General features: G+C 43.6%; 1 protein-coding gene across 2 annotated transcripts in view; it reads right to left on the reverse strand.

The window, feature by feature from the left end:
- Positions 1-24,193, reverse strand: part of MLH1 (mutL homolog 1) — a 43,010-nt gene that overhangs the window by 17,366 nt on the left and 1,451 nt on the right. The window contains exons 2-12 of one of the 2 annotated variants that reach the window (XM_045904057.3): positions 23,351-23,441; positions 20,996-21,094; positions 17,892-17,965; positions 16,182-16,254; positions 14,941-15,032; positions 13,459-13,501; positions 13,233-13,321; positions 11,145-11,257; positions 8,754-8,847; positions 7,711-7,864; positions 1,230-1,606 (exon numbers count right to left, since the gene is read on the reverse strand). In XM_045904057.3, the coding sequence (XP_045760013.1) occupies positions 1,230-1,606; positions 7,711-7,864; positions 8,754-8,847; positions 11,145-11,257; positions 13,233-13,321; positions 13,459-13,501; positions 14,941-15,032; positions 16,182-16,254; positions 17,892-17,965; positions 20,996-21,094; positions 23,351-23,441 (1,299 nt within the window). Of the gene's footprint in view, positions 1-1,229; positions 1,607-7,710; positions 7,865-8,516; positions 8,610-8,753; positions 8,848-11,144; positions 11,258-13,232; positions 13,322-13,458; positions 13,502-14,940; positions 15,033-16,181; positions 16,255-17,891; positions 17,966-20,995; positions 21,095-23,350; positions 23,442-24,193 lie in introns of those variants that run through there. The other variant, XM_045904059.3, reaches the window with a different exon arrangement.

The following is a 24,193-nucleotide window of genomic DNA, read 5'->3' on the forward strand; positions in this document are numbered from 1 at the left end:
CTTGTTCAGTCCTCCGTCAGACACTGTTACAGCGCCAGCTCCACGCAGTGCCGGCCCTCAGCATGCTTACTTTCTAGCTGGGGAGTCAGCCACAGAAAAAGGATCATTTGAAGTAGCAGAAAATGCTAAGAAAAATAAACAAGGTAACAGGATGATGGGGCAGTGTGAGGGCCTCTGGCAAGAGGTGACGTGTGAGTGCAGGCCTGAGCAGCAAGAAGGCAGACTTCCTAGGCCCAGAGCACGGGGAGAATGGGCGTGGGGGAGCTCAGGCAGTTCAGGCCAGCCATGTGGCCGAGCACCCCGCGGGGGAGGGAAAGCGGGGGGTTGGGGGGGAGCAGGGCAGGTGCACCCAAGTGCGGGGGAAGCGTGGGTTTTCAGCTGAGGAGTGATCCAGTCTCATTTCTGGTTTCAGAGATTTCTTTTGACTGCTGTGTGGTAAAGAGCTGGTGGTGTTAGTTCCCCAGTGACAGACGTAACCCTGCCCTGCATGACACAAGATAGTGTACGTAAAGTACCCAGCACAGAGTGGGCTCCCCACAGGTGGCAGCCCCCTTGATGATTCCCTGGAGACATCCCTACACACCGTATTGCTAGACGGACTTGGCAATGAGAAACTGGAGCCAAGTAACCCGTCCAAACCCCAATGGCCACTCAGCGCTGGGCCGATGCGCAGGCCTGGGCGGGTGCCTTCACCCTGAGCCCAGGCGCGTCCCCGAGCCCGCTGGGGAGGGAGCGTCCCAGGAAGGCAGGGCAATGACAGCTGCTCTTCCGCCCGCCCTTCTCCTGCTCTCACCACCAGCCCCCGGGCTTCAGGGGCTTCATTCATAATTTGAACTGAGAAAATGTGTTTTTCCTGAGAGGAGTGGAAGCAGCTTTGAGGGCGATGAAGGAGAATCCTCTGGATATTTTAGGGTTCTCTGGCCACCTCTGCTACTGAGGCGTTATCAAAACCCGTACTAAAAATAAAAGAGACATTTTATTTTTTTTTCTGATGTGTGTTTAACTCATGCTTGGAACCATGGACATTTAAGATATCTCAAAGGCCACTGAGTGGGGTACTCTCAAGCCATGGTCAAAGGCGGAGAGCGGACAAGGCAGAGCACTGTCCCATTGGAGGCAGAGGGCAGGTCAGGCAGAGAGAAGCGGCAGGTGCTTCATGCCAAGTCAAGATAGAGGCAGTTTCAGTTAAGAACAGCAGAGGCAGGCTGCTCTCCATTCAAAGTCCATACCTGGGGTTGCCCGGGCTGGAAGGGGACCCTCTCTTCTCTGCCATTTCCGAAGTCCCCTCTCTCGCATCTCCCTCCGTGCCCTGATTTCTGGCAGCCACTTGAGCAGGCTCTGGGAGTTCAAGCATTTCCTCATCTTGCTGCCCAGCCCTGCCACTGTAAGCATCGGTCCTGTCTTCTGGGACAACGTCCTGAGGCTGAATGGACAGGGCCTTGCTTACAGGCTGCAGAAAGGCATCGAGCTTCTGTTCCCGTGAATCTGTGCGGACCATCTGGTGGGCATAGACCTTGTCGCCACTTCCAGAAGTAGATGAGGGGGTCACACCCATTGTGGATTTAACCACCTCCCCAGAAGGGCCAGCAAGACCTGGTAGTAAAGTCTATGTCAAAAAAGAAGGTAGTGCATGGTTAAAAAAAATTTTTTTTAAATAAATAAGATTCCTAGCCACTGTGGTTTTTCAAGCTCAATGGCATTTATATATGATTCACTTTATGTCTTTTGCTGAACCCTTTCTATATTCTGTCCTATATGTTTCAATAGAGTAGAATCCATATGGAAAAAAAAAAAAGAAGGCAGTGGGACGATTCAGAATATGAAATAAATAAGTTCAGGTCCTAGGGGGTGACTCTTGATCTTGGGGTTAAGTTTGAGCCCCAGACTGGGTGTAGAGATTAGTTTAAAAAGTAAAATCTTTAAATAAAAAAAAAAGAAGTCCAGATCCCAAAGTGGAGCAGTACTGGAGAAAGAAGCAAGAACCAAGTATAATCATCGTTACAGAAGTATTAATATAGAAGCAATTCTGTAAAAGATACACCAGTAAAAATACAAAAATTCAGAAAAATCCTTATAATTTTAAAATTGGTTTGAAATGGGGAATATTAGTGTAAAGTCCTTATATTTTTGTCTGTTTTCTTTTTTTTTTTGCTTCCATAAGAGGATTTCATTTTTTAATTGTAGTAATATATACATAAAATTTATCATTTAACCATTTTTAAGTGTAGTTCTGTGGCATTAAGTACATCACATCATTGTGCAACCATCACCACTATCTATCTCTAGAACTTTTTCAACGTCCCAAACTGAAACTTTGTACCCATGAAACAATAACTCACCATTCTCCCCTCCCCACTAGCTCCTGGCAGCCACTAGGTTTGTCTATTTTTAGATATACAATTTCCTAGCTCTGTCCACTGGGAAGGCCTAAAGCAATGACCACCCAGCAGCAATAAGGACCCCCTGATCCCAGATTATAGTCTCTAAATACCATTCCCACTAAAATAAACCAGAGTTCCTGAGAGAAATGGCCAATTCCAGGGCTTGGCTTGGAAAGTACAGAGTGAGCCTACAATATCTTCTCTTGAGAAACAAGAAACCATCAAAGACTAATGGAATTGGGTCAAAATGACAAGAGCACCAGTTTGAAGGGGTTTTTGTTGGTCTAAGATGGGGTAATTTGAGGATCCAAAAGAAAAATGACTATAATTAACTAAATTATATTGCTTTGTTAACACCTATGATAAAATATTAAGAGAAAAAGAAAAAGATGGCAAGGGAGAGGGAAAGAGAGAGGACAAAGTCATTAAACATCACTGGAGATCACTAGGACATGAACTCATCCCTTTGCACATGGATAATTAAAGGGACAGAACTCAGCATTTACCCTTACTTTCTAGTGTGAACTGTATTTCAGAATAACCAAAAAGTTCTAAAGTTATTGTACACAGAAGAATTACAATTAATTGAGAGAAAGTGATAAAATCAGAAAATCATAATCTTGCAATCCTAGTGAAATAACTGATTCAAGTAATGGTCATCAATGAGTGGTGAAACCATTAAGCTAAATATTCCTGGGGAACTTGACAATGAAGGAAACAGGCTGTCACCAGCTGAACCCACAGATGAGTCTTATCACCAAAATGACATAACAAGTCAGTATGCGCCTCCTGCTGGGGCGTGACAGAAAGTACATGGCATCATCTATCAAAAATTCTCACACAGAAATCTCATTCACAAATCTGAATGTAATCATGCCAGTTTATAGGAATTCCCAGGTTACAGGAAATGTGGAGGATTAGAACAAGTTAAATGACACTAAGAAGAAGCAATCAGCCAAACAGAAATGTGCATTATTCTACAAGAAGCCTTTAGAATAAGCCAGTAAGAACAACAAAAAAGTGTACAGGGACTTTTCTGGTTTCAAAGAGACTTAAAAGAGATTTAAAAGACAACAATTATAGTGAGTAGAACTTAACTGAATATGTATTTCAATGAAGCTACTTTATAAAAGGATTTTTGGACAGTTGGGACATTTGAATATGGACTAGATATTAAATGATATTACTATTAATTTTGTTATGTATAAAAAAGGACATTCTGATTATATAAGGAAAAAATATTTTTGAAACGCATAATAAAATACTAGGGAAAAAAGTAAATGCCTGAAATGCGCTTTAAAATATTCTTTTCCCGGGCGCCTGGGTGGCTCAGTCGTTGAGCGTCTGCCTTCGGCTCGGGTCATGACCCCAGGGTCCTGGGATCGAGTCCCACATCGAGCTCCCTGCTCAGCGGGAAGCCTGCTTCTCCCTCTCCCACTCCCCCTGCTTGTGTTCCTGTTCTCGCTGTCTCTCTCTGTCATATAAATAAATAAAATCTTAAAAAAAAAAAAATTATTTTCCCTTGGGGCACCTGGGTGGCATAGTCGGTTAAGCGTCTGACTCTTGGTTTCAGCTCAGGTCATGATCTCAGGGTTGTGAGACTGATCCCCACACTGGGCTCCATGCTCAGTGCAGAGTCTGCTTGAGATTCTGTCTCCCTCTCCCTGCTCCTCCCATTTGTGCGCACTCTCTCTCTAAAATAAATAATCTTTAAAAAAAAATGTTCCACATCACTTGCCATCAGGGAAATACAAATCAAAACCACAATGAGATACCACTTCACACCAGTCAGAATGGCTAAAATTAACAAGACAGGGAACAACAGATGTTGGCGAGGATGTGGAGAAACAGGAACCCTCCCACACTGTGGGTGGGAATGCAAGCTGGTGCAGCCACTCTGGAAAACAGTATGGAGTTTCCTCAAAAAATTAAAAATAGAGCTACCCTACGACCCAGCAATTGCACTACTGGGTATTTACCCCAAAGATATAGATGTAGTGAAAAGAAGGGGCACATGCACCCCAATGTTCATAGCAGCAATGTCCACAATAGCCAAACTGTGGAAGGAGCCGAGATGCCCTTCAACAGATGAATGGATAAAGAAGATGTGGTTCATATACACAATGGAATATTACTCAGCCATCAGAAAGGGTGAACAGCCACCATTTACATCGACATGGATGGAATTGGAGATTATGCTAAGTGAAATAAATCCATCAGAGAAACACAATTATCACATGGTTTCACTCATATGTGGAATATAAGGAATAGTGCAGAGGACCACTGGGAAAGGAAGGGAAAACTGAACGGGAAGAAATCAGAGAGGGAGACAAACCATGAGAGCCTCTTGACTCCGGAAAACAAACTGAGGGTTTCGGAAAGGGAGGTGGGTGGGGGAATGGAATAAGTGGGTGATGGGCATTAAGGAGGGCAGGTGTTGTGATGAGCACTGGGTGTTATGCGCAACTAATGAATCATTGAACACTACATCAAAAACTAATGATCCATTATATGTTGGATAATTGAATTTAAATTAAAAAAAAAATTAAACAAAAACAAAAAACCACCACTCTTTCTCCACTCCCAAGTTAGAAAGGGAAAGAGAAAACATTTATGGCAAAATGCTGATGGCTGTTGAAGCCGGGTGACAGGTACATGGATTATTTGTATAATATCTACTTCCATGTGTACTTAGAAATATTCAATAATAAGCTAAATAACAAAAAGTTAAATAAAGTAGCAAATGTGCTCAAAAAGGAAAAACCTCCCTTCATGGACAATATAAAACCCTTCCAGAGTAAACAGGCAAATAAAGTGATACATAATTGACCCTTGAACAAAGCAGATTTGAACACCATGGGTCCACACTTGTATGCAGAATTTTAATAATACAGTGCTGTAAATGTATTTTCTTCTCCTTATGATTTTCTTAGGAACAGTTTTTTCCTAGATTACTTTACTATAAAAATACAGTATATAACACATATACAAAATATGTGTTAGTCGACTGTTTATGTTACCTGTAAGGCTTCTGATCAACAGTAGGCTAATAGGAGTTAAAGTTTTGGAGAGTCAGATTTTTGACTGCCCACGGGATCGGTGCCCCAACCCCTGCGCTGTGTAAGGGTCAAATGTATTTGCTTCATTTGCCTTGCAATAGCCACAGAAGCAGAAATTAACAGAACTACTTTGCAGATAGTAATTTTAAGGTCCAGAAGAGTGAAACACCTTGTCCAACAGGATAGAGTTGCCACAAACCCCAAGAGCCCCCAGGCTTCCTGATTTCCATACCAAATGGTTTCCCTGCAAACCAGGGCTTGTGCTGTAGGCCCTGGGCAGTGTTGTGCAAGACACAGCTGGGGAGTGGGAGAGAAGGTATTCTGACGTGCCCAGAGGAGTGGCGACAGCTCTGAGTCTGGACCCCACCACCCAGAACAACGACCCTAGGCTTGTACCACGGCACTGACAGAGGCAGGCCGTCTGATCCAGAAATCCACTCTCCTGAAGACACCCGGGTCAGGACTATGCAGAATTCTATGGGAAAATACAATGTAAGCTAACTAAATGAAACTGACTTGTGCAAAATAAGACAAGGAGGAAGACGAGAAGTTCCTTCCCCAGTGCAGCCATAGACACACTCCAGGACCTCTGGCAAATCTTTCTTTTTGATCTCGGCTAGGACAGAGCAAGACCACCACTCTGGCCCAGACAATGTGCTCCTTACTTTCACCTCATACTTTGAGGCCGTCTTCCCGCTCCCCCGCAGCCACACCTTTTCCAGGTCCTGGCAATTCCAGATCTTCAACCATCTGTGAGTGGAGCTACCTCCTCTGCCCAGACCCTCACTGCTTCTCCCAAATAGCTGCGGGCCTCCATCGTGCCCCTCTGCTGTCCTTTCCCCACTCAACCACAGGATTCTTCCTAAAAGTTTTATATCTCAACCACCGGCACTGCAAGGATTTGTGTGGCACCAGGGGCCCAGCAAAACTAACAGAAGACTGAGCGCTGGTTCCCAGGCAGAACTGCCTTCTGCCCACCTGCCACACACACCTCTCTGGTGGCATCAGCAGCGACCCTCGCGGACTCACCACCCAAGCCTCGGCCTGGGCTCCAGGGGTGGTAGGGCTGCCCCCATGGCATTTACTCTCACCGCTTTGTGCCCACGGCGCCTCCCAGCAAGGGGCTTTCCGTGAAGGTTCCTATGGGAAGCATTCACTGGCTTGGGAACTTAAAAAGTTTTCTGTGAAGTAGGCTCCTAGAAGCCCACTCTCTGCTTGCAGGACCCGATGCTTCCATTTCTTTTTTTCTTTCTTTTTTTTTTTTTTTAGAGGGGAGGAAGAGGAGAGGGAGAGGGAGAGAGAGAATCTCAAGCAGGCTCCATGCCCAGTGCAGAGCCTGACATGGGGCTCAATCCCACAACCCTGAGATCATGACCTGAGCTGAAATCCAGAATCAGACGCTTAACCGACTGAGCCACCCAGGTGTCCCCCTCACCCCCGCTTTTTTTTTTTTAGAAAGGGAGGGAGAGGAGAGGGGAGATATTTCTGTTTATTTCTGTTTCTGTAGTTCTGGGGTCTGTTGTGCTTCTGAACACACCCTCGCCATGTGCTGCCTAGAATCCCATCCTGGCAGAACTGGGATGGGATACTGGAGATTGTATTATCCCCCCATTTATTTTACAGATGGGAAACCTGAGGCCCCGGAGAGCTGGGAGTAGCTTAGAACCATAAGCACTTAGAACCTGGGTAATTTTAATACGGTGGATGGTGCCAGGCCCTGCACTGGACACTTCCACCTACTGCTTGTCACCACCCTCAGAGGTGAGGATGACCAGTTCAGTCCTCACTGAGGGAGCCAGGGAGACCGGGGAAGGTTAGTCACGTGGTGGTAACCCAGGCCCGTCTGACACTAAGGCCCCGCTCCTCCCACTGTCCCACTGCCTCCCAGGGGCCCCACCCCTCCACTCTGGCCCTGTGAATGTGGGCTCAGCCTCCTCCTGAACATCCCCAGGGAAGACGAATGCCCCATGGAAGAGGTACCCTTATTCTGCTTCAGACAGCTTGTATGAGAAACTGAGAAGTTAGTCGAAGGTCCTAGATGGAGGCAGAGTGAGACCACGGGCCTCCTGACTCCAGGCCCAAGGATAACATAATCCTTTCGTGGTTAGGTTCAAAAAAGGAGAAGTTACCAAAGGAAGACTATCCGAGTAATCCTTGGAAAGACAGTCCTAGAGCAACAAGCAAAACTCTGGACTCTCGCGTCTGAGGGGCCACATTTTCTGGTGCTGGCGAAAGCACCAGAGCCAGGGCTGGATGGAGAGCGCCCTCACCTGGGTGAAGTACATCCTGGAGGAGTTGGAGCCCAGGAGCTTGCTCTCAACGTGCTGCTGCACCCGCTCCAGGATGCTGTCCTCGTGCAGGAAGTGAACTTCGTGCTTTGTGGGGTGCACATTGACATCCACGTTCTGGGGACTGATCTCTAAGCTGGCAGGAAGAAAAGCAAACTATTACTTCGGGTGGTGGGGAACGGGAAAAACAACTCTTGCCAGCAGGCTTGTGGGTTCAAATGACAGTGGTCAGAACTTCCAGGTCAAGTCCGAGTGACCTGGATTCTGAAGCTGTGTAGCCTGGGCTCAGTAACATCATCTTTCTTTGCTTCAGTCTCCTCATCTATAAAGCGGATATAACATGTGGTGGGGCTTAAATTCATGCAAAGCACGCTGCGTGTTTTTACCTGGCGTATTTATTATACATCAGCTGTTACCATCATTCCAGAACTAGCGGAATTTCTTATTGCATGACCTGGAGCAAGTCACTTAACCCCTCTGGATGGGTTTTGTCATCTGTAACCATGAACCTGTTCCCAACTTACTTTTCAGTATTAGGAGGATCGAAATAAGAGTACACGTGAGAGAAGGTTCTATCGTCAGAATGTAATGTAAAAGTCAGTTTAGACACCGTGCCAGCTATCACCTGACTGCCTCGGCTCCACATCCATCTTTCACTGCTTGCTCCGTGACCGCAAGGTGAATCTGTGTCAGGAGAGAGCACTGGAGGGACCGTGGAGGAGGAAGGGGTTTTTCTGCCAGGTAGGGGGCAGCTTCTGGCTGGTTCGGGGGCAAGATCCGTTATTCACCTTGGTTTCACCAACACGGGGGCTGGAACATGGGAGGTCCTCAGTGAGACTCTGCTGCGTGAGTAAATGAAGGCAAACTATGCCCTTCACCTGTGAGAAAGGACAGAACCTCCTTTTGCCAGTGGCGGATGGGTCCGCTCTGCTAGAGCTATGAGCAAGCCCATCTCTTTCAAAGAGGACAACTGGACAGAATCTGTTCCTTGTGAGTCTCGGGTGAGGAGCCCGACGCTGCCTTACCTGAGGTACAGGAATGGGTGTGTGTTTTTGGGCAAATATGCAGCATACACTGTTTCAATGGCTTTTCTTAAGGAAGTTGACTCTACCAGACGATCTAGAAAATAAAAGGAACATAACCAGCTCAAAACTGTCCTGAAGGGAGAGGCAACAGGTGCATGTTCGTACCATGCCATGAAATCATTCACGAAAAACACTTCTGGAGAGACATCCACAGCAGACCCCAGGAAAGAAAGGCCTCTTTTAACGTGGCGCTATCCACCAGCATCTGGCTCTGGGCTTCAGGCTCTCTCCTCTCAGCCAAGTCACAGGACCACGGGAGGCAGTAAGTTCTGCCTCCCCGCTTCCCTTCCCTCAGTCAGCCCAGGAAGACTACCTTTGCCCTTGCCCAGCACGGTGGGCAGCATGTGCCGTCAGCTCTCAGACTTTTCAGGCTGCACATACACACTGGCTGCCTGTCACATATGCGATGGGCTGGGGGACAATACGCTGGTGACTACATGAACTCCAGTTCCAGGTGGTAAGCACCACGACAGATGTGCATGCCAAGTGGTGGGAGGATGGAGTAACCAACTCTGCCCGGGGGGCACCAGGGGGTCCCAAGAGTGGGGTATCCCAACTGAGCAATGAGGGTAAGAAAGAGTTTTCCAGGAACTTCAGGCAGTACAACTATCTGAATGTATGTTTAAGGTAATTTAGGAAATGAGCCAGGGTTGAAGAGGGTGGAAAACACTAAAACCTGGGGGAGAGAAGACAAAAATCAGAGGAAAATCTATTTTTAGAAAACACAGACCTCCTTTCTCCCCAGATGACCTGCTCGTGGTCTGTTCTCCTGGGTTGGTGTAGCCAAGGATATGTCCCATGGTTTTATTTCCAATGGGAAGAGAGCCTATGACCTTACCAATGAGGAGACCATTATTTTCTGAGTGCTCACGACCTCCACGGGCCCTCAACAAGGGCGCTGTCCTCGGTGACACGTGCCCCGAGCATGCAGGCCTGGAGCAGGTGTGGGCCCTGACAAGGGCATGGCCAGAGCCCCTCTGCTGCGATTTCTGGACTGGAGACAGGCCAAAGGAGTGTTCCTTTGCCCACCACCTGAGTGAGAGCGCACGGCATGTAGATAACTGGACGATACACCTAAGAGTCTGACCTCTGGGCCAGTGGGAACTCGGTGCGGTGACAGACTTGCTAACGCCGACGCAGAGCCCGTGGGGTAAACAGCTCGCCAGCAGCACAGACGGGCTCCCCATGCGGCGCTTACCCTGATTTCTGCTCGTCTATTCTGAAGCCAACACATGTGTCACAAAGCAGTATTCTTCACGGTTAGAAAACCAAGTGAAAACCGTTTCTGAGCCTTGATTAGAGCCAGCTTTATTACAGATCAGCATTAAGTCCTTCTTAATGAAGTAGGAAAAACCGTACTAATATAATATAAATCAGTTTAACAGAATGTGTCTATAAAATATTGACTCCCTCTCCTCTGTTTCTATATGGCCTGGAAAACTGCTGTAAAACATGTATAATCTGGACACTTCTGGCTGGCTAGCATTATAAATGGAACAGGGGAATATACCATTTTCAATAGCAAGCCAACAAAACTATAAAATAATTACAAATTGCTTTGAACAATAAAGGTACTGGATCAATATGATAAAAATTTAAGTACTGAACAAATGGCAAGTGCATGATGCATTTCTGGCTGGAAAATAAAAAACTGAATTAGACCCATGTGTGGCTCCCTGTCACACTCTCTCAAAACCATACTATATGCAATCAAGTAAAAAGAAACAGAATGCAAAATAGTATTTACTCAACAAGCAGCAATCATGTAAACAATATGCCTGCAGAGAGAGAAAGACCAGAGAGGAATCTGACAAAAATCCGAATTTAGTTAATTTCCTCCCTGATTTCTAGTACTGCTCATTATCATAAATAACTCATTCTTTAAAAAGAAAAATCCCAAGGGGCTTAACATTCCATTTCTTTACTAATGACACTGCCTACACCCAAGGTACCCCCTCCCTGTGTCTCGCTATGCGATTCAAACAGCTGACTCTTGACCTAAGGCGAGAACAAACAATGGCCTGGGGCCTGCTTGTAAGGCTCTGAGGCCAGCAGGGAGGAAGCTGTTCAGGCTCACAGGCGTAGGTGATGCCCTTTCCCAGAGCCAACAACCACACTCTGCCAACAGTAGGCCAGCAATGAGCACATATCAGAGGGCTGAGTAGACTTAGGCTAGAAATTATAAATGCTTCCTAATCAAGCCACACTTCGGCCTCCTCAGGCTGGGTGTAATCCAGCTGGGTGTAATCAAGCCTGTCGATTCGGAATTTTTCCACAGTCCCATAAAATTCCCTGTGGACAGATTTCCCCACATGGTTCTTTTTCACTTACGGTTGATGAAGAGTAAGAAGATGCACTTCTTCACTGAGTAATTTGCATTGGATATGTAGCCATTCATTTTGAAGGCTAGGGTTTTATCCTCACACCCAACTTCTATCAGTTCTCTGGTTGAAAAAGAGAAATTTTGAGTGTCTTGAAAATAATGGAAAATTCAAACAGTATAAAGAATCAAAGTTGGAAAAATCAGGGCTCCTTCATAAACTAATTTTGCCAAATAAGGACTCTTGAAACTTGGTTGAGGTCCTCTGTGCCCATCCATCCATCCGTCTGTCTCTCCATCTACCCACCTACTACTCACCCTATCACTGTTTTCAAGCACTTATGTTCTATGCCAAGCACTGCTCTGACTGCTGGGACATATGACAAATCCAAGCTCTGAGACCTTATTTTGCTGAAACTTTTATGTATCTTACTAACTAAACCCCAAAGACGAAATTCCAAAAGGATTCATTTCTACTGAATCCCTTACTATATGAACACCACCAAAACGGGGCTCCAGTGTGGTGTCCTCAGGGTTGTGCTTATGGGGGGGTGAGGTTAATGGGTGAAAGGTGGTCCCCATATAAGCCACACTCATCTCTGCCTGAGGATCCTTCCAAGTGCAGGTCCCTCTGCCTGGAAAGCTCCTACTGATAGCTAGTTAATTCCTCCTTATCCCTCATATGTCTGGGCTTACTCCTTCAAAGAGCTTTCTCTGACTATCCCTCTCCCTGACCTTGAGAGATTCTCCTGTTGTGCCTTCTATTTTTCATTTGAGACATCTAGCATAATCACTAATGAATGGCATATTTATTTCATGTGTCTTTCCAACTGGATAGGAGTCCTCTGAGGGCAAGAAGCATTTCTGCTTTATGCCCTTACTGTATTTCTCAGCACAGCACCTGGCAAATAGCAGCCATTCATTAAGCATTTGCTGACTGTACAGTGGAAGCTATCAAGTAGTAATGTGTACCCTGAGTCTCTGAGCAGAAAATACAGCTTGCGGTGTTTCTCACACACAATAAACCAGCAAACCCTTTCTTCCCCAAAATGACTCAAGAGGCTGGTGTTCTGGAAACACCCTTTGGGAACTGCTGCTCAGTGGGATTTCTAATCTCTTACAGTCCCTCGGAATTTCGTAACAACTAATTCTGAGTCTTTAAATAATAAAGAAGCTCTTACAAGTTTCACTGTACAATAGTATTCTCTCTCTGCTCTGGGAAGAGAGTTTAAAAAACTTAATTGATTAACAGTTAGTAAAGAAGAGGGTAATTAAAGGCAAATTGACTGTTCCCTAGTTAGGAGCTTGGTTTCGCTCAAAGAAATGAGTAATTTGTCCTTTGAAGTAGAAAACTGGGCTCTGGGACTACTGCTGCTTCTAAGATTTTTGGAAAAAGTGAAGCCAGGGGCTGTCTTCTCCATCTGCATATGCCCCTCATCTGGGCCATGCCTGGCACATAGAGGGCCCTTAGTATTTTTCCCCTCAGATTATGACATGGGCACTTTGGGCTTTGCAGAGTCCTGAGATTTAGCTAGGACTCTGTGATAGAAATGGTGGTTTTCGCCTCCCAGGGAGGGCCGTGAGGCATCTATACTGCAAGTTCCCCTCGGAGGCTTCCCCTAACAATGAAGATCTGGTAACACTTAGAAGTCTGCTCGCCACCAGACAGGTAATATTTTATTTGTCTCTACATCCTTAACTTCCGGAACAAAGCCTAGAATATGGGAGACAATTAATAAATGTCGAACAATAATAAGTGAAATCCCAAAGTGATGATAGGGAAGTATCAGGAAAAGAGGGAGCGCTGGAAGATGAAAAAATTCTACTACACTGTGAATATTTTGAAGACAGAGACTAGAGAGAACACACTGATTTATAGCCAGAGCATCTGGGAGATAACATGTACCCAAGAAGTGTGGGTTCCTTGAAATCATGACTCCACAAACAAATGTGGAGCATGGAAATAAAGCCGGACTATTTCATTAAAGCAAACTCTTAAGGCAGGTGCTAATTTGATAGATTCCAAACTAATGTATGATAAATGGTAAACCAAGACGTGGAATGTAGATTTTTCAAAATATGATGAATTATCAACATACCGGCTAACAGCATTTCCAAAGATGGAGCGAATATTGTCCACCGTTGTGGCATTAGGCAGTGTCCTAACGTCAGCTACAGTCTCACCTTGCTGATAAACAGAGCAGAAAATACAACTATCTCACAGTTGTGAATGAAACATCCTAATCTTATCTCCTCAGGTGAACTATTAAAAAAAAAAATCCCTTTTTCTAATACATAACCATCCCTTATAAACCAATCACTTACTTTTTTAACTGAGAAACTAATGCCTGAATTGTGTATTGAATACCTGGCAAAGAAAAGAACAAAAGAGTAAGCAGAGTGGCCAAATGCACAATGTAAGGCAGAACTCCCTATTGGTTAAATGAATGGGTGGGGTCACGTGATTTAAACAAAGATATACACAGTCAAGAATATCTCCACGTATCAAATTTTACCCACAGGAAAAGAAGCCAGCACAGACTTCAGGGAGCTATCAATGCTAAATGTGGCAGAATCAAATAAAAAACAGGATTTTTTACTTTTATAGGGTTCTGACTAGATTCAGGGATATTTCAATACAATCCCCTCCTTGCCTACAGTTTTACTTTCATAAACCCACTAGGTCCAGCTTGCATCTTGAGAACCTAGCCTTTACAACTCCTGGGCTCTTTTATTCTCTCCCAGAGCCCCTCAAGACACCCCCCTCCTCACCCACTTCTTTTTTGGCCCCTGGTCCTGTTTCGGCATCTCCCAGTCTTTTCTCAGTTGGCTATTATTTATTTATTATTCCTCCCTCATGGGCCCCACAAACTGAAGGACTATGTCTAGCAAAATGCATTCATTCAGCTAACAATTAAGAATTCACTTGACCACACCTAGAACCAAAAGAGCCAACTACAACTCCTCTATTTCTAGGAGATAATTAATATTCTGATGCTGATTTATACAACTCCAGGGAAAAGCAAAGAAACTTCATGTAGAAGTATGTTCCACTTTCTGAGGAGCAAATGTTTTATTCATTTTGGACTTTTCAGAAATACTGAAAAATAGTTAACAGATCTCTGCTACGATTCAAGGATGTGCAGGCTTAGAGAGTCCATGCTGGATCCACTGAACCAGCAGATGAAGTCAGTCTACAGTGGACATAATGTTATTTTCACCTGCCCCGAACCCTTTCTCCTTCTTCTTTTAACAGGTCCTAGTCTTCCTTTGGGAAACTGCCTCTTCCCCATTCCACCCGATTACCCTTAGTGTGCCAATCCAAGGAATCTCCCCATAGACAGACTGGGGTGGGGTGGGGGGTGGGGAAGCCATACCAATCAGATGTACTCTCCCAGGAAACAGACTCTTGAGTAGAGTCAGGAAAGAATGAAAACAACTGTATCAGGGCCACTATCTAATCCCCAAAACCAGTCTGGTTCTCATCCTCTCCAGGGAGCAGCTGCTGACACTTCTTGCCATTCTTAGCCTTCCAATAAATTTCTTTTGGGCTCAAGTTAGCTGGAGTCCATCTGTTTTGCTTTCCACCAAAGAACCCTCACTGATGCACAGACCAACAGCTCTCTCCCAGGGAGATGAGAAAAAGCCCAGAACTGGCAACTACACCTTGACCAGAAACAATCCATAGGCTAGAACACAATGTGCCATTTTCCATCTAGCTCACCACCTGTTCTCAATTTACAAGCACCGGCACACATTCCTTCGGTGAGAGATGGCAAAGAACCACTCCCAGACTGTGGACTGTACCTGCCAACAACTTCCAAAATTTTCCCATACTCTTCACTGGGATTTTTTAAAGCTTTCCTCCTCGTGGATATGTTGTAAAAAAGGTCCTCCACCTGAAATGAAGATTGATTTTTTCCTTGTAAATTCACAGAAATACATGGAAATAAAGACCCAGGCTGTCTACCTAAAGCTGGCTAGCAGAGAATCCAACTATACTTACCAACAGTACAGTTCTAAGCACTGATTGGGGGAGGGGGGCAAGAGATAAGTCAGCCTTTAACAAAGGAAATAAAGGGTATTTTTCCTGCTTCCCATATTCATTCACTGATTTCTCAAATAGGTACTGGGGGCTCTCTCTAGGTTAGGCTCTTTGCTTTGTGCTGGGAATACGAACACAAAGCACAGTCTTACCCAGGATAGCACACGATTCAGTGGGGGGGCAAACATGTAAATTTACAATAATTATACTATCACATGGCATCCAAGCATATTTTCCAAACTAAGAATTCTTATAAAATTTCTGAGATCATTTGGGCTTCTTGGAAAGCACACTGTGGCCACCCTGTGTACCAGATCTGTCTCAACATGCGCTTAGAAGCACATGCATTTCTGCCTCCTGCCTGCTTTATCAAGGCTAAGGTTTAGACTTCAGGGAAATGTGTGCCAGCTGGGGCTGAGGTAGAGGGGTGGGACGCATAACATGACAGTGGGAGGCTTTCCAGGATCACACAACGGGAAGAGACCAAATGTGGCACCATAGAAATAAGGCAGCATACTAGATTTTCTGAGTAATGATACAACCATATTACTTAAACACCCTCTGAGTGGGCAGATATTCTTTGTTCCATTTGAGAGATGGGAAAAGTGAGGTTAAGAAACACTAAACAACTTGCCTCTGGACACACAACCACCGAGTGGCAAGGCTGAGACTCTAACTCACGTCTTCTGGAGCCAATTTTAAAGGTCCTTTCAATGCCAACTACTTTGCCACTGATTTCTGCCATCCCAATAAAAGAATCTGCCAGTCTCTGAAAAAAGATGGCGGGAGTACACACAGGCTGCCAAGCCATAAAAGCCAATAATCAGTCCTCTTGTTTAGAGAGAAGTATCTTGCTGTTTCTATTAACCAGCAAAGATTCATTTTATAATTTGAAAACTCAGAGACAATTTTATTTTTTTTTTTCCAGACAGTTTTATTCTTTATTTCAGTATTTCTACAAAGCTCTTTTTCAACAATTTATACTCCCTCGTACCATTCTTACCGTGATCTGGGTCCCCTGATTGCCTGCACATGGTTTAGGAGGAGCTTTCAGCTTTCCATCTGAATAATTCGCTCTTAACAGAAAATATAAGAGATTATTAACATCCAATAGAAGCAGAATATCTATCCAAAGGGTAAAAAAAGAAATTATATCAACAATAAGGTATAGCCATGTTATCTACTATCTTAATTACCATTTTCCTCTTTTTCTACTATTCCATTATTATTCTAATTGGATACCAAAAAAAAAAAAAAAATCCCTATTCTTCGAGCAAATGTTGCTTTTTAGTTCCTGAGTTTTGAGCTACACAATAGCTTTGCCATTGCCTACAGTGACAGTAAAATTTTTTCAGTAATTCTGTAATCATTTATGGAGAGGCTACCACATGACAGGCCTGCAGAGGCCCTGGTAACAAAGAAAAGCCCTGGAGAGCTCTCAATCTAGGCGACACACTTTTCCCTAAAGTGGAGAACATTGTGCTAAGGGATCTGGGAAGCAAATATTCAGCTGGGGACTGGGGAGGGGGTTGAAACCATCACAGAAGAGATGACAATTCATCTGGGCTCTAAGAGAGGAAGAGTTTCAGGGAGAAAGCACCAAAGACCATCCAGGAAGAGAAAAACATAAAAGCACAGAAGCTTTGGAACACCTGGCACCTGGGAATTTGTGCAGAGAAGAGGCTGAAAAGGTGGATGGAGAGCACAGTGGCGGGGGTGGGGTGGGGGGGTTGCTGTTTAGGGATGACTCTGGATTTCATACCACCACAGAAGGGGAGCCACTGGAGGTCCCAAGCAGGAGCATAATATAATCTCAGTGGTGAAGGACCGGAATTTGCATCCCAGGCTATTTAGGAAGACATTAATTCACAAGTATCTCCCTGTTTTGCGAGAAGGAATTCTGATCATATCAGCACACCCAGATCCTAGGGCAAGTATAATTCACATAGCGTCAAAATCCCCCAGCAACAGTGAAGTATACTCTGGAATGCTCCCTGTTCCATCACATTACATGTCTGTCTGCTGCAGACTGAGAAATATGCAGCACTGTCAGTGTTGGAGCTGTTTTCCATATTAATTTATGGACAATCGGTATGATTAAAAAAGAATTCTTTTTAAGGTACTCCTAAATAAGGTACTCCTAAATTAGGTACTCCTGTCTTCCACTAGTAAATGGCCAGTGCTCATAAAAACAGAGGTCTTTGATTCCTCAAATCCTGTTTTTGTGCTGTTCCGAGGCTGTCTGTCAGCTTCTGAAGACTGTGCCAGCACAAGAGAGGGCCAGTGGCTCCCATGGGAGGGCAAGCCAGCGCAGGCATGCACGGGGGGCAGGGAGCCGGGGGCTCACGAGCCAGCTAAGGAACCATGGGCCTCCAGCACCCCAGCCACAGCCCTGTCATCAAAGTGAGATCCTACTAAAGGGCACAGGGGCAGAATAACATCCGCATCTACCACCTACTTAGGATACATCCGTGTAACAGAGCTTGTAAGCACTTACATGTCACATCTTACCTAATTCTTAACAGATATTCAGCAAGATTTTTACCTAATAATCATCCCTGTGGATTATCAAGTAGTCCATAGAGAGGAAAGGAAACTTACCCAAGATCTTGGTCAAAAAAGATGACATTGGTGTTTAGATAGGGTCACTTTGAGATCTAGGCATAAAGCATGTTTCAGGATGAATACACGAATAAAGCAGACTGCACCGTACCTGTATGCGCACTTTGCATCAGCTGTTTTGGTTGTAATAGTAACATGAGCCACGTGGCTGATGCTGGCCAAAGCCTAAGGAAGAAAAGAAAATGGAATGAAAGAAAAACATTGCCGGGTCACCCACTGGCAGCTTATTAAGGAGAAAGGTGATCTAAATTACCCCTTCCATTTTGTATTAGCAAATGGCAACAATGGGCATTTTGCTCACTCACTTTCATGACATGTTAAAAAAAGGGTATCAAATTGAATTTGTAGCATATTATCAGAACAAGGGGAAAATACATATTTAAAAAAGTCCAAAAGGAAACACAACAGAGTATTTTTTAAAAATTTATTTTAAATCCAATATAAGTCAGGGTGTCTGGGTGGCTCAGTCAGTTAAGTGTCCAACTCTTGATTTTGGCTCATGATGATCTCAGGGTTGTGAGATCGAGCCCCACATTGGGCTCCGAGCTCAATAGGGAGTCTGCTTGAGATTCTCTCGCTCCCTCTGCTCCTCCCCCAGCTCCCATGTGCACACGTGCACTCACTTTCTCACTCTCTCTCAAATAAATAAATAAATCTTAAGAAAAAAAATCCAGTATAGTTAACATACACTGTTAGGTTAATTTCAGGTGTATAATACAGTGATTCAGTAATTCTATACATGACTCAGTGCTTATCACAGTAAGTGTACTCTTAATCCCCTTCACTTGTTTCACCCATTGCCCCTCACCCCCTCCTCTCTGGTAACCATTAGTTTGTTTTCTATAGTTAAGAGTCTGCTGTTCAGTTTGTCTCTTTTTTTCCCCTTTGCTTGTTTTGTTTCTTAAGTTCCACGTATAAGTGAAATCATGTAGTATCTGTCTTTCTCTGACTTATTTCACTTAGCATAATGCCCTCTAGCTCCATCCACGTCGTTGCAAAGAAACACTCCAGAGTATTAATGTGTTAGCAAGTGCGTTCAGGCAGCAGAATTACAGGCATGCTTAATATTATTCTCAATGATTTGCCTCCCAACAATTTGAAAACTTGCCTTCAGAAATGGGGGCACTCCAAATACTTAATGTTGCACACATACACAAAACTGTTTTCTGTAAGCACTTATAGGTTTAGAAATGTAAATTTAAAATTATCTAATTAGGGGAACCTGGGTGGCTCAGTCGTTAAGCATCTGCCTTCGGCTCAGGTCATGATCCCAGGGTCCTGGGATCGAGCCCCGCATTGGGCTCCCTGCTCAGCAGGAAGCCTGCTTCCCCTCCCCACTCCCGCAGCTCGTGTTCCCTCTCTCGCTGTGTCTCTCTTTCTGTCAAATAAATAAATAAAATCTTTAAAAAAAAAAGTTATCTAATTAAGACAAAACAAATTTTTTAAAAATTACCATTTTCCCCCCTTGTAACCAAGACTGGTTTCCTAGCCCACTGGAACCTGCTTCTCCTTTCACCAGAAGGACATCACAGAATACAAAATACAACCAGGCACTGTGATGGGGTCTGTGTGACAGCATCTCGGAAGACAGTGAACACAGCCTGTGGCAGGTTCAGTTCATTAATAAGGAACATGGCTTAGGCTCAGAGATTACCAGGTTCTAGCTGGATTTCCCTAGTTTAGGTGACTGAGCTAATTTTCATCATTAAAAATGTAAATGATTTTGAGACCTGTATAAGGAGGACATTAAATATACACAGCACATACTCCATCCCAGAACCCCCAGATCATGACCTGAGACGAAATCAAGAGTCTCGGATGCTTAACCGACTGAGCCACCCAGGTGCCCCAGGAATGTTATTTCCATAAATTTACCCTGAGACAGTAATTGAACAAAACACATTGTATATGAATATAGGAATATTCACCAAGAAAATGGCAAAAAGCATAAATGTTCAACAGGAAATCATTTAAATGAACACAGTATGTTCATATACAGGGTAAGATGGAACTATTAAAATTACATAGGACTATATATATACTGAATGTAAAGATATCCACAGCATATTGTCATAAAATTATAAGATCCTATTTTAGTCTTAAAATGTTTTTATGTACTTTTTTATATTGTATATTCCTCCGATGCATCACATAATTTGTACTTTTTATATTGTATATCCCTCTGATGCATCACGTAATTTTATTCACAAATATTCCCATATGTATTTTAAAAGATAAGGACGCCTCCAAAAACCATGGTCTTATTTTTTATACCAAGAAAATCAAATTTCTTTTCTTTTTTTTTAGGATTTTATTTATTTGAGAGAGAGAGAGAGAGCACACGCTCGAGAGAGAGCACAAGTGGTGGAGGGAGAAGCAGGCTGCCCATCGAGCAGAAAGCCCGATGTGGGGATGGATCCCAGGACCCAGGGATCATGACCTGAGCCTAAGGCAGCCGCTTAACCGACTGAGCCACCCAGGCATTCCAACGATTTCTTCTTAATACTATGAAATAACCAGTATGTTCAAATATCTGTCTCAAAATTTTTTTTTTTACAGTTTGCTCAAATCAGGATCCAAGTAAGATGTACACATTGGAGCTGGTTCATATGCTTAAGCCTTTTTTTTTTTCTTTAGAGAGAGAGCAAGAGACGGGTGGGGTAGAGGTGGAGGAAGAGGAAGAGCGACTCTTAAGCAGACTCCATGCCCAGTGCAGAGCCCAAGTTGGGGCTTGATCTCACAAACTTGAGATCATCACCTGAGCTGAAATTAAGAGTCAGACACTTAACCAACTGAGCCACTCAGTTGGTTTTTTGTTCCATTTACCATGTTCCCTTGCCTCCTATATTTTCCCAGTACCGGCACTTAGTAGGTATTAATCAGATTCACATTTGATAATTTGACAAAAAAACTTTGTGGGTGGTGTTGCATTCTCCATCAAAAGACACTTAACATCTTGGCAGGAGGGGAGGGGGGTTGTTATCTGTAGATAAAATAGTTTTCAATGTATTAAGTACTTTGAACAATCCTTGGTTTTGGAAAACGAAATTTAATTAAGTTTGTTTGATTTGCATATATTTAACAAGTAAAAAGAATCATATTTTATTTACTTCTGTTGAGAAACATATGTTGACAAATGGCAGAAATGTCATTCACAGAAGGATATTTTACACACTTCTTTAATCTTCAGCTTACCTCACCCCGAAAGCCATAGGTAGAAATACGAGCTAAATCCTCAAAGGACTGCAGTTTACTTGTAGTGAACCTCTCACACACAATATCCAGATCTTCTTTCTAGAAGATACCAAAAAATAAGTAAATAACTATGTTATTCATTTTTTCCAAATCCTGAATTTCCCTTTTCTTGACTGAATCCAAGAAGCAACCCCTCTTAGGAGAAGAGTTTTAAAATCAGCAGTAACTTCCTCATGTGGCATCCAGAATGCCACACTGTCCCTGTGTCCCTTCTCTCTCATGAGTCACATTTCTCACCTGCATTTGCTGGTTCCGCCTCATCTCTGACAGCGAGGTTACCCAGGACTCCAGCCTTGGACCTCTTTGTCGTCTACACTCACTCTCTTGATGAGTTCTCCCAGCCACACAAATTTTATAAAAATCATTATTATTATTAGAAAACTTCTTTATTAAAAATCTATAGGGCATTTAATTACAGTAAAATACACATAACAAATTTTACCATTTGAACCATCTTTAAGTGTACAGTTCTGCAGCCATAAATACATTCGCACTGGTGTACAACCATCACCACTATCCATCTCCAGAACTCTTCCATCCTTCCAAACTGAAACTCTGTCCCCATTAAACGATAACTCCCCATGCTCCCCTCCCCCGAGCCCCTTGCAACCACCATTCTACCTTCTATGAATGGGACTACTCTAGGAACCTCCTAGATGAGGAATCATACAATATTTGTCCTTTTGTGACTGGCTTGTTTCACTTAACGTAATGTCTTCAAGGTTCATGCATATTGCATCATGTGTCTGAATTTCAATCCTCTGTAAGGGTAAATAATACTCCATTATGTGTACACATCACATTTTTAAATCCACTCATCTACAGAACCCTGGATTGCTTCCAGCTTTTGGCTATTGTGAATATGCTGCTATGAACATGGGGGGACAAATCTCTTCAAGACCTTGCTTTCAATTCTTTGGGGTACATACTCACAAGTTCTGCTGAATTGCATGGTAATTCGATTTAATTTTTTCAAGAATCACCATACTATTTTCTACAGCGGCTACACTGTAGAATGCATTAGGGTTCTAATTTCTCTATATTCTTATTTTATTGTTTTTATAATAGCCATCCTAATAGGTGTCAAATGGTAGGTCATTGCTCCTTTTATTCATATTTCTCTAATGACTTGTTATGTTCAACACCTTTTCATGGGAGTCTGATGGTTTTTAATACCATCAAAATTCAATACACTAAATTTTTATCTCCAGCCCAAACCTCTATGCTGCCCTCCAGACTCACATGCTTACTCAACTAAGAGCCATCTCAAGGTTACCATGCCCCCAAACAAATTTCTGATCTACCCCCAAGTGTGTTTTTTCCATAGGCTTTTCCATCAGTAAATGGCAACTCTGCCATTTGCACAGGCCAAAACCTTGAAATCATTCTTGATTCCTCTTTCTCTTTTTTTTTTTTTTTTTTTTTTTTTTTAATTTTTTTTTTTTTTTATTTGACAGAGAAAGACACAGCGAGAGAGGGAACACAAACAGGGAGTGGGAGAGGGAGAAGCAGACTCCCTGCCAAGCAGGGAGCCCGATGCGGGACTCGATCCAGGGACTCCAGGATCATGACCTGAGCTGAAGGCAGTCGCTTAACCAACTGAGCCACCCAGGCGCCCATTGATTCCTCTTTCTCTTATACCATGCATCAGCAAATTCTGAGAGCTCTGTCTTAATAATCAATGCAGAATCTCACTGCTTCTTGCCTCTCTACTGCAACCAAACTGGTCCAAGACATGGTCACCCTGGACTGCTCCAAGAGCCCTCTTACTGCCTTGGTACTGTCCTGCTACAGTCTGTCTTCCATAATCTAGACAAAAGGGTTCCTAAAAAACTCCACAAACCATGTCACCTCTTTGCTCAAAACCCCCACTTTATACAGAGTAAAAGCCAAAGATTTTACAGTGGCCCACAAGGTCCTACGTGACCGGTCTACTTAGTTCTCAGACTTCATCTCCTATTATTCTTCCACTCCCTCACCCTGTTAGAGACACACTGGCCTCCTTGCTGGTCCTTAAACAAGTCAAGCGGGCTTCCGTTTTGTGGTCTTTGCATGTTCTATCTGCCCAAGAACATTCATCCTTTAAGCAGCCTCTTAACTCTCTCCTTCACCTTATTTTCCTGAATAAGTGTCCAGTTTAGAATAGGTACTCAATATATATTTAATGCTGGTATTGAATATTTCAGTTAAAAATCCCATCCACAAAAAGCCCAGAGTTTCCTGAACAAGGAAAGACTGTCGCTTCCTGTTACCACAAAGCACACAAACAGCCTGCTCCTCTGAGGTTTTACTTACCCTGATCCCAGTCCCATTGTCTTGGATCTGAATCAACTTGAGGCCTCCCTCTTTAACAACCACTTGGATACTGGTGGATTGTGCATCTAAACTGGCAAATTAAACAGAAAAAATTTATTATTATTCTGCAACTATCCTAATGTACATATTTTAATATGAGCCAAGGTATAAGAACAAATTCCAGATAAATACAAGACTGTCTGGTTATTGTGTTCTCCCTCTGTTTTATAGGCTCTGTGACTACACTGTAATGAGTTTACATGCTGTGTGAGAGAGGGGGAAGAGAGAGGCAGGAGGGAGCAATCATCATTTTCAATAAGACATTCAACACCATTTCTGTTCCTCTAGGAATGAAAGTGAAGTTAAAAGTAGGATCCTTTTGGGTGCCTGGGTGGCTCGGTCATTAGGCGTCTGCCTTCGGCTCAGGTCATGATCTCGGGGTCCTGGGATCGAGCCCCACGTCGGGCTTCCTGCTCAGCGGGAAGCCTGCTTCTCCCTCTCCCACTCCCCCTGCTTGTGTTCCCTCTCTCGCTGTGTCTCTCTCTGTCAAATAAATAAATAAAATCTTCAAAAAAAAAAAAAAGTAGGATCCTTTTACCACATGCCTATTTCTTACCCTCTTCTCAACTAATTTTGCCATTTATTACTTCAATTTTACTCAGTCTCGGGTTCCCAAGTGACCCTAATAAGATGTCATTTCAAAAAAATCATAAATGTGTTTTTCTACTATTTATTCCCTTTTAAGAAAATACATTTTGTTTCGGAAAAGAAAAAAAAAATGGCAATGCAGAAAGTTCTTTGAGAAGCCAAGAAATCTTTCGTACTTTCAAAGAGTAGCCAACA

The sequence above is a fragment of the Mirounga angustirostris genome, unplaced genomic scaffold (genome assembly GCF_029215605.1).
Source record: "Mirounga angustirostris isolate CCGP_5_RB_7025 unplaced genomic scaffold, mMirAng1.0.hap1 SCAF_1, whole genome shotgun sequence".
NCBI lineage: Eukaryota > Metazoa > Chordata > Mammalia > Carnivora > Phocidae > Mirounga > Mirounga angustirostris.